Source organism: Meleagris gallopavo, chromosome 16, assembly GCF_000146605.3.
Source record: "Meleagris gallopavo isolate NT-WF06-2002-E0010 breed Aviagen turkey brand Nicholas breeding stock chromosome 16, Turkey_5.1, whole genome shotgun sequence".
In the NCBI taxonomy this organism is placed as follows: Eukaryota; Metazoa; Chordata; class Aves; order Galliformes; family Phasianidae; genus Meleagris; species Meleagris gallopavo.
The window spans coordinates 41,139-51,007 of record NC_015026.2 but is presented as its reverse complement, the minus strand read 5'-3'; the positions used below and the strand labels follow the sequence as shown (position 1 = coordinate 51,007).

General features: G+C 50.5%; 1 protein-coding gene across 1 annotated transcript; it reads left to right on the top strand.

The window, feature by feature from the left end:
• Positions 1–252: 252 nt before the first annotated feature.
• On the top strand, positions 253–2,503 carry LOC104913340 (cyclin-F-like). The gene is made up of 4 exons (XM_010719298.3): positions 253–452; positions 772–902; positions 1,078–1,229; positions 1,791–2,503. The coding sequence occupies exons 2-4, from the start codon at positions 775–777 to the stop codon at positions 1,922–1,924; spliced, it is 414 nt and encodes a 137-aa protein (XP_010717600.1). The 5' UTR covers positions 253–452; positions 772–774; the 3' UTR covers positions 1,925–2,503.
• The last annotated feature ends 7,366 nt before the right edge of the window (positions 2,504–9,869 follow it).

The following is a 9,869-nucleotide window of genomic DNA, read 5'->3' as shown; positions in this document are numbered from 1 at the left end:
CGGCTGTTGCGTTTGTCTTGACTGGCAGTGGCCCTGGGTTACAGAAGCCCTGGTGCTCCCCAAGCCTAGCAGGTTTCAGCTTGCCAGCACCGCTATTTTCAGGTGATTGTGACCAGCTTTTTGATGAGCTCCAGAAGAAGTTCAGTAGCAAAAGTAATTCATTTCTGAAAGGCTAGAAGTCAAATATCTCAAGAAAAAGAAAGGGAATTAGATGCTTCTATGCTTAGCAACTCTGCTGAAGTGCCAGCACAGAGCTGAGGTAGGCAGAGGGAAAGTACTTACATTGCCAGAATTTGCTAACAATGTTTTATATAATCCATTCTAAGATTAAAGCCCTGGTCTTTCTTTTCAGTTTCCATGATGAGATCCCTAAGGATTACAGGCAGATGTTGTCTCATTGCAGTTAAAGACAATCTGAAGATGAGCGTTATGACGAAATAGGCCAAGAAAAGGTGGGTTTGCTGTTTTAGTTCATTTGCTAAAATCTGACTCCTAGAGCAAAAGGAACACCCTGTATGGCAGGGTGTTCAAAACTTCCAATAAAGAGAAGTGGGTTTTAACTTCAGGTTTTGGAAGTAGAGAATAGCTGGGTAAGGTTGGGGCTTCTAAATTTCATCTGCTGGGACTCTAACTGCTGTGTTTCAATCAGTTCTAAGAAGGGCTCAACAGGATAGCTTTCTCCTGGAAAGAAATAAAGATAAATAAGGATAAAATAGTTGCTTCTTGGCAGAGGGAATCACACTGTCCTGTTCTTACTACTTTGTTTTTCAGGTGATGAGCTACAGCCAGCTCTGTTCACTGCTGGGTGTGAAGCAGGAGGACCTGAAGCCTAGTCCCTTGCACACAAATGTCATAGAAATTAAAGCTTTCTTTAGCTCTCCCTCTGGAAAGAGATCTAAAAGGTGAGTATAACTCATGGCTGTAAAGGTCTGTGAAGACTTGTGTGAGCCTTTCCTCCTCTCTGGCATCCTGAGCTTCCATTCTTTCTGTCGTTACCTTCGCCTGACATGCCTATTAGAAGAGCTGGAGAAGCAGACTTGGCTTTTAATGTGTGACTTCTGGATGTTCTTGCTACAGGAGGAGGGAAGACAGCACTCAGGATGACAGGGGCAGCTTAGTGACTACACCTACAGCTGAGCTATCCACCCAGGAAGAAAGTCTTCTGGACAGCTTCCTGGACTGGAGTTTAGATTCTTGCTCCGGTTATGAAGATGAGCAAGAAAGTGAAGGTGAGAGAGATGGAGATGGTAAGACTTTTAGTCTTATAAAAAAACAGATGAGAGAACTCAAAATCTGCCTTTCTATCTTTGCATAAAACTCTTTACTGGGAGATAAGCCTGAACTTTCAGGAGAAGAGCAGCTGAGGAAACTCTCTTCCTCCCCGGTGATTATAATTACTAAACTCTTTAAGGGGTAAATGTTTCTTCTCTGTACTGCTTCAGAACACAATGAAGGATTTTATAGCCACTCAGCATTTCAAAGATGGTGTTTTCAGATACTGTTACAGCAGTAGGCCAAACTTGAGGAATGGGATTGCATTGTAGTCAGTGTTGGAACACTGTCAGCTGTTTGTTTTATTGACGCACAGGCTCTAGCCTTTCATTTTCCTGGTTGGACAGTACCTCTCCAAACAGGTCGAGAGGGAAATATTTAATTACTTTAATGAGGGTAAACTCTACCTTTACCCTCCCCTCTCAACAAGGTTTACACTTGCACTTTTTTTCTCTGCTTGACTGTTAGCTTGGTGTTGCCCAAATTCTAACTGGCCTTTTCCTTTTCTCATCCCTCAGTCACAAGTCCCAGTGGAATCTTGGATCCAGCAGAGCACTGCTGTCAGGACTCCAGTGATGAAGACAGCCTATCTGTAGAGTGTCCTGGGCACACAGCACCGCTGAGGAAGGCCAGGACACCAGATGAAACTTAGAGAGGTTTTTCAGCCTCCAGCTGGGAAGGAAGTTTGGACTACTCTTCTGTCAGTGGTGCCAGTCCTACAACTCCACAGTTGTCTTTAACAGAAGTACCTGTCTCTGTCCAGCTCATTAGACTAAGGCAACAGCTACAGAGCCATTCAGCCCGGGGGTTCCACGTCACTGCTGAGGCAGTGCTGAAAGGAAAGAAGAGAGATTCTCATTTCTAGAAGCCAAAGCTGCTTTGGTGGAGGATCAGTTATCCACAAAAGTTTCCAGAATGGGAGGGAAGGGTCTAAGTAAGGAGCTCCTCAGATGTGCTTTCTGGATGTAAGTCAGTCAGCAACTGGTGTTCTGTTGTCAGGGTCCCTGTATTTATAGCAGTCAGCATGGAGATGGCTCATGACATTGTAAGGCCGTGGTGATGTGAGCCTAAAAATGTCCTGTGATGACCAAAACATGGCTGTGTTGGGCTTGGGGAGGCTATGGCCTGAGAGTTGCCCTGCTTGTCAGCAGAGGGATTCTGTGGGGCTCCATCTTCCGTCTGGTTCTCTTTAATGTTTTTACTGTTGATTCTAATAAAGATCTGGAAGTTGTATGAAGTAAATTTGTGGATGGTGCTAAGCTGGGAGGAGTGTTGGGTCCTCTTGAGGGTAGAGAGACCTTGCACTGAGATCTGGGTAAATTTGAGGGTGGTCACCATCTGCACTAAGAAGAGCAAGTGCTGAGTTCTGCAGCGGGGATGGGGCAGCCCTGGCTGTATGTACGGAATGGGGGGTGAGGGGCTGGAGAGCAGCCCTGCAAAAAGGGATCTGGGCATTCCGGTTGGTGGCAACTTGAATCTGAACCTGCAGAAGGGCCAACTTTACCTGAGGTGTGTCAGCCCCAGCACTGCTGGGTGGGGGAAGCTGAAGGACCGCTGTGTTTGAGTCCCTTTGTGGAGCCAGGGGTTGGACTTGATCCTTGTGGATCCCTTCCAACTCGGGATATTGCATGATTCTATGATTGTTGTAGCTGCGTGAAAGAGTTCATAAGCAGCGTGTCCCACAGCCTCTGATTTTCAAGTGACAGGTTGCTTTCATTCTCCTTACCTCGGATTCCTTCTACTTGCCCCCTCCATGGGGACCAGTGGGGGTGGCCCTGGGGGTACCAAACCCACATACCGTTGGCTGGAGCCACTTCCTTGGCTGCTACAGAACCCAGAAACTTTGGAGAAGGCTCAGTTCTGTGTCTTTGGCACAAGGAGTGCTGGATCCTCGGATCCCCTGTCCATTTGGGAGAAGTTGATGGGATCTGTGGTGCAGAATGGATCTTAGGTATGGTGGAGCATTGCCCCTTTTTATTAGGATGTGGGGTGAGATGGGTTCTTGCCATAGGGGTCCCCTTCTTACAGGAGGGAGTGTGTCTGTAGAGTAGAATGGGCCAGTGGGGTCTATTGCCCACCTATGAGGATTGATGGGGTACAGTGGGGCAGGGTGGGGTCCAAACCCCTCAGTTGGATGCTCTGTTTAAGGTGGAAAGGGAAATAATGAGGTAAAGTGTGGCAGAGGGAGGGCCCCCCTTCCCTTTGCTGTAATGTCAGTGGGGTAACAGAAGTTCTCATGGTAGCAGTCCCAGCCCCAAACCACCTTAGAGTCCTCTCTGCTCAGCGAGAAGATGGCACTTTGTGGCCTTGTCCTCTCCAGGGCTGGATTGTTCCATGACACAATGTGTTCACTTGGGCCAAAATTACTGGTTTGGCCCTGAAATCCAAATCCACTCCTCTCCAACTGTATTCCCCAGGATTCCCAACTTCTCCCCCCTCCCAACTTCCATCTCCAGCCCCCAAAGTTTGCATTTCCAGTCTCCAAGTCCACCCACCCTTTCACTGCATTATTTCATTTGCCTCTCCAGATCCAAATCTGGACTTCCAACCCAAAACCTGTGCACTGTTCCCTTTTACCTCTTGATTTTCATCTCCGACCTCAAACCAGGATTTTTCAAACCCAAAACCATCTAACCTTTCCTTGCTTTCCACTTCCAACTCCAAATCTGACATTTCCAACCCCTAAATTCTTGCACCCTTCCCCTTTACCTCCTACTTTTCATCTCCAATCCCAAATCTGGCATTTCCAACCCCCAAATCTGTGCACTCTTCCCTTTTACCTCTTGCTTTTTATCTCTGACCCCAAATCAGGCATTTTCAGCCCTAGAATCCATCTAGCCTCTACCTTGCTTTCCACCTCCAGCCCGTTATCTGGCATTTCCATCCCCAAAATCCATGAAATCTCTGTCTTGCTGTACACTTCCTACTCCAAATCTGACATTTCCAACCCCAAAATCCATCCATCATTTCATTGCATCTTGTGTTTTTCATCTCCTACCCTGAATCAGGCATTTCGAACCCCAAAATCCACCTAAACTTTCCTTTGCTTTCCAGCTCCAAGTCATAATCGGTAAGTAACCTGCTTTTTCTTGGGATTGGAGTCAGATTTAGGGTCAGATTTAGGTTTTAGGAGTCAGGGTTAGGGTTTGGAGGTCAAGGTTAGGGAGTAGGAGTCAGGGTTAGCAGTTAGGGGTCAGGGTTAGGAGTTGTGGATAAATTGGGGAGTGAGGGAAGGAGGAAGAAATAGGTGGATGGATAAAGAGATGGAGAAGTGGGTGAAGAGGGTTGAAGGGATGGAGAAGTGGATGAAGGAGAAATGGAGGGATGGTTGGAGGGTTGTGGAACCCTTCCAAAAGGACCACTAATCTAACCACTGCTCCTCCTCTTCCCCCAGCCCTGTCCTGCTCATCCAAACACCCACAGGAGCCACATGCCACCATCCCAAACCCTGTGTCTTCATCCGGGTGGCCTTAGTACCATCATCAATGCCAAAGTCCCTGTGTTCCACACAGTGGAGGAGCTGGATCCTGGGTGGGTGCTGGTGAGTAGAACTTGGGATGAGTAAGGGAAGAGGAGGAATACTGAGTAAAGTACAAGGAGCAATCAAATGGGCTTCAGAAAGGTGGTGGGATGGGACATGGGACCCATAGAATGCCCCAGGAACACAGAGAGAGAACTCAACATTCCAAGGGGAACACAGAATTCTGGGGAGGTTCCTGGCACCCAAAAAGGGACCGAGGACCTGGAAGGACTCTGCCCTCAGTGTCCCCTTCTCTCCACAGCACCCACTTGCCATAGGGGTACCTGCAGCACTCCCTGAGTCCCAGACTGCACCTACGGGTTCCAGAAACGCTGCGTGTCCCCCAGTGGCCCCCACTGAGGTGACAAGAAGTGCTGGGCAGTGCCAGCAATGGTCACCTCAGGGATTTTCTGGGTTGAGTGAACACAACACAACCTGAGGACACCATTACCTCTGTGGGAACACCCGCAAGGTCCTGAGCCAACCGATCCCCCACCTTATGTCCAATCCGAGCTGTGCTGGCTAATGGTCCTTCTGGGATCTCTGAGTGGATGGGTATGTATGCAATAAAATGCTTAAACATTTGCCTTGGCTGACTGTGTATGTGAACATGTGTTCTGTCCGGATGCCTCATCCCCCATTCCCAACACCCTGAAGCAGTGATATTCCATGCCATGCCATCCTGCAGGCTGTTGTGCAGAGCTGTACGTCCCTGTGCTCTCAAGCAGTCTCATGTGAGTTCTGACCCTCCAAGAAAACTCGTGCTCCCAAGCACCTTTACTGTGTTATCCCCAATTCCAGGTGCTGGGGGTGAACAGCTCTTCTGGGTACCAGCAGTGCAGCGAACAGCACGGTTGGAGCCTTGCTCTCTCTCCCCCATCTGAGTTAGGTATCACAACTCTAGAGATTGAAGACCAGCCACCGTGGGAAATGGCCATCAGCATGAAACTCCTGAACCAGCTCTGGAGACCGGATTGACCACTCTGGGACTCTGATCCCAGCACACAGAGCACACAGAAAAGAAGTGTCCTGGTTTCAGATGGGACACATCTTTTCTTCCTAGCATCTGGCATTACACTCTGTTTTGTCTTTAGGAGAAAAAAACGTTGATAACACATCAGTGTTTGAGCTGTTGCCAAGCAGGGTTGTGTGGTGCCAAGAATGATTCTCAGCTTTTCATTCTGTCCAGCCAGCAAGGGGCTGGGGGCACAAGGAGCTGGGAGGGGGACAGAACCAGGACAGCTGGCAAAGGGGTATCCTGTACCAGGTGACATCACACCATAAAAACTGGAAAACCAGTGAGGAGATGGGTGGGCAGGCAGCTGTGGTTTGTGGATGGGCTGAGCATCAGTTGGTGGGCAGTGAGCAATTGCACTGTGTGTCACTTGTTTTGTATTTATGTGTGTGTGTATATCATATTGTAATGCTATAATGGGATGGAAAGTACCATGAAATGAGAACCTCACACCACTGCATTCAGTTTTAGAGATCCCTGAGTCTGCTGGATGGAAGGGGCAACCTCCTGGGATAAAGGTTTTCTGTTGTTTTAAATTAAAGTCTCTTATCTAATTGCCTTCACATCATTATCAGAAGAGCCAGATTACACTGACAACCAGGCAAGCAGCTCCTGGGAAGTTCTATCTGTCCCCTATGCAACAGTGCTCTCCCCCTCACTTCTCTTTGCTTTTGAGAACAGGTTCCAGATGCTGACTGTGCTGTGGAAGGATGGAACAGATGTGGTTACAGAGCACAGAAAAGAGGTACCTGCAGTGTCAGCTGCATCGCTCAGCACCGCCTGCACAACTGACTTCTACTGATCCTCTGCTTCTTTCTCTTGGTCTTTGCAAAAGCATCCTCTGTGACAGAGCTTACCAGTGCTTCTACAAAACAACTCTTACCTTGCTCTGGGGGCACAGCACCCCAACATGGCTGCAGGTATAGCTCTGCTCAATTCACATGAGCACCTGGAGCTACTTTTTAAAACAGCATTAATTTTCTGATCACAGCTCTGTAATTCTGATGGTTGTTGCCTAGGGAGCGGTGATCACAACCTGATGACATTCAGTTTAGGAAGAGAATATTTGGTAAACCAAAATACAGAGTGCTTCAACAAGTCAAAGCCCATAAGGCCAAGAGAAACCATGAAGAAAGTCGTGGGAAAGGGTGGGAGGAAAAGGGAATCCTTGAAGATTTTAAGAGCCTCCAATCCGTCATCACAGCAAAGCCTACCCTAATGCAGTGCCATACTGAAAACAAGCAATAGCCCCGGGCACTGGCCCTGCCTGCCTGTGCTGCATCCCACTGCCACCCTTCCTGAGCACAGCTCTGCCACAGTCCCTGCCCATTCATTCCTACCCTTACCTGTAACTGCTGAGCATTTGCTTTACAAACCAAGCCGTGCTGCTGACCCACCCATAACCCCACTGACAGCACTCCCATCCCTGCCTGCTGCAGAGGCTCCCAGCCCTCTCCTTCCTTCTGGCAGATTTGCAAACACCAGCTTTCAGTTTGCTGCGGTAACCAAATAGCGCTCAAAATACTTTCCATCTGCATGAAGGTGGTTTTTCAGCTTGCCAAGGGCTTTGCATCTTGCTGCTTTTCCTGTTTGTGAAAGAAACTGCTGTTTTTGAAGGATTTTATTTGGATTGTTTTAACTTTGTGTTTGGTGAGCTCACCTTGCTGCCAGGCCATCCCCAGCAGGTTCTCTCACCACAGCACTGCATTGGAGCCTCATGGTTGCTGACACGCTGCACACTGGCTAGGAGATACCCAGTATCATTCACAAGAATTTGATTTTCACTTCTCCCTGCAGGTTTCTCTATTTTGTGTAATCCTTCTGGCAAGGGTGGCTGAGCCTGCTGAGGGCTCCTGCACCCATTTTACAGCCTGGCTTCCCATGTCCTCAGCATGAGGTCCTGTGTGGTGTAGGGAGCTGAGCCCAGAGCCAGGCCTACCCGTATGCACACATTTCCAGTGCAACTGCTGGTAAGATCCCAGTGGTTGGGTGAGGGGTTTAGGATCCTGTGTGCCCCTGGCACGAGGGCCGTGTGAGAGCTGGGCTCGTGTCCTGCTAGCTCCAGGGGCTTTCCAAGGTCTGGTGCTCATTTCGAGGCCCAGCAGCAAGTGCCACTGCATGGAGATGTTCCTCAGCAGATGAGGAATGCAGTGGCACTTGCATCTGGCACTGGCATCTCCTCCTTGGAGGTGGTGCTCAGGAGTAACAAACACAGGCTCCGAATTGCACCAGCCAGTGCTGCAGCAAAGCCAACGAGCTGGAAGAGAGCAGGACAAGGGGAAGTGAACCCAGCAGACATCAGCTCTTTTTGTATCTGACCCAGTGCTCACAGTCTGTGGTCACCCAGGGCAGCAGTGCTGGCAGCTCCCACTCTGCGGGTGCCAGGTGAGCACTGAGACGTGGCTGGTTTGGTTTCTGTAAGCTAACAAAGTTCCTGGGGAGATGCTGAGCACAGCTGTGCCCAGCACAGACCTCAGTCCCCAGCCAAGCAGCCCAGGGCCCACCTCAGGGCTCAGGATGTGCAGCCTGGCACTGCTGACATGAAATGTGCGTTGCATCGAGGCCATCGGCTTGAGGACAAGCAGGCACAGGAATGTGGTGGTAAGCAGCGATGTGTGGGGAGAGGGGAAGCCACAGGAGCAGGGCTGCGTGTTCTGTGGGGTCAGTCCTCATCCCTGATGAGTGTGGTGGAGTCACCAGAGGGACACCCACAAACGAGGACTGTCAGCTCTCTGTCAGGGTGAAAGGGACAGGGCTGTCACTGCTGTTATCTCCTGTCCCCTGTTCCAGCCCCGCTGCCCTGGCACATCTCAGGGTGTGAGCTGAGTCACCGCGTGTCGCCCTGTGTCATTGCGACATCCCTCATCTTCTGTTCCAGGAGCAACGAGGAGCCTGTAAATACTTTCTTTGGCAAGCCTTATGTTCTGATCTAATCGCTCCACTTCCTTCAAAGCCAGGCACAGCGAGGAGCTGAATGAGGCAATAGGGCAGGTCACGGGGAAGCTGTAATTGGGAAGGAGCGGCCCAAGCTGGAGTTGCGGTGTGGATGCAGCAAGGTGGCTCAGCGCTCAGGAGTGGCTTTCAAAGGCACCGATGCCCCAGATACTGCCCAGGACTGTGGTCACACTGCCCAGCACCGGGGCACAGAGAGCCTCTCCCATTCCCATTATGTTTGTAGAAGGCTGCAAGCACTGTGGCTGTAACGTGGTCACAAGCAATGGGGAAATTCAACAAAGCCCACCAGCAAAGCACACTGTGCTCAAGGGAAGGCACCTCCATCCTCACTCTGCACTGTTCAACGTGCTCCAAAGCACGTGTGTCTGCACAGAGCTGGCAGAGCTCCTCCTGCACGCGAGCCCTGCAGAGAGCTTTGCTAAGCAGACGGGAGCGTTGCCATGTCGCTGCATGGGGTGATGCCCCACTCGTGCCTATGGCACAGCATGCCCTCTGCACACACCTGCTGCCAGGGCCGGCCGCACAGACGCTGCTCCCAGCACTCAGCCTTCCTCCCTTTGCTGTAGGGCTGTGCCAGCATCTCCCCCCACAGCCCTCCAGAGCTGTGGCTCTGCTCTGGGACAGGGGACACGTCCCCCCGGTGCTCGTTGTGGCGATGAGGTGGTTGAGTCACCGTCCCTGGATGTGTTTAAGAGCCGTTTGGAGAGCCGTGGTGCTCGGAGATCTGATTTAGCAGAGGGTTGTTAGAGTTAGGGTACTGTGGTTAGGCTCTGGTTGGACTTGATGATCCTTGAGGTCCCTTCCAGCCTGAGTAATTCTATGATTCTATGATGGAGTCACGGCTATTTTTAAAGCTGATATTGCAGCTTTCCTTTCTCCCTTAGTGAGAAAGCTTCACCCCTGCCCTGGTTTTGTCTCTTCCTCTATTTCCTGCAGGCAGGCAGGGCCGCTCACAAGAACCACCCCCATCTGAAAGCACTGCAGCGGGAGCGAGCCCCGAAGGCCTTCAGCTCAGAGCAGCCGCCGCAGGGACGCATCTGAACGGCGAGCAGCACGAATCGCTTCTCCGCTAAGCGGGGAAGGCTGACAGGCCGGGGCCGGCCGCGC

Excerpts from the sequence above, each read along its gene's own strand:
- LOC104913340 (XM_010719298.3), top strand. The coding sequence starts at position 775 with ATGAGCTACAGCCAGCTCTGTTCACTGCTGGGTGTGAAGCAGGAGGAC. Across the intron at positions 903-1,077 it reads TCTGGAAAGAGATCTAAAAG|GAGGAGGGAAGACAGCACTC; the intron begins GTGAGTATAACT and ends TTCTTGCTACAG. Across the intron at positions 1,230-1,790 it reads AGATGAGCAAGAAAGTGAAG|TCACAAGTCCCAGTGGAATC; the intron begins GTGAGAGAGATG and ends CTCATCCCTCAG.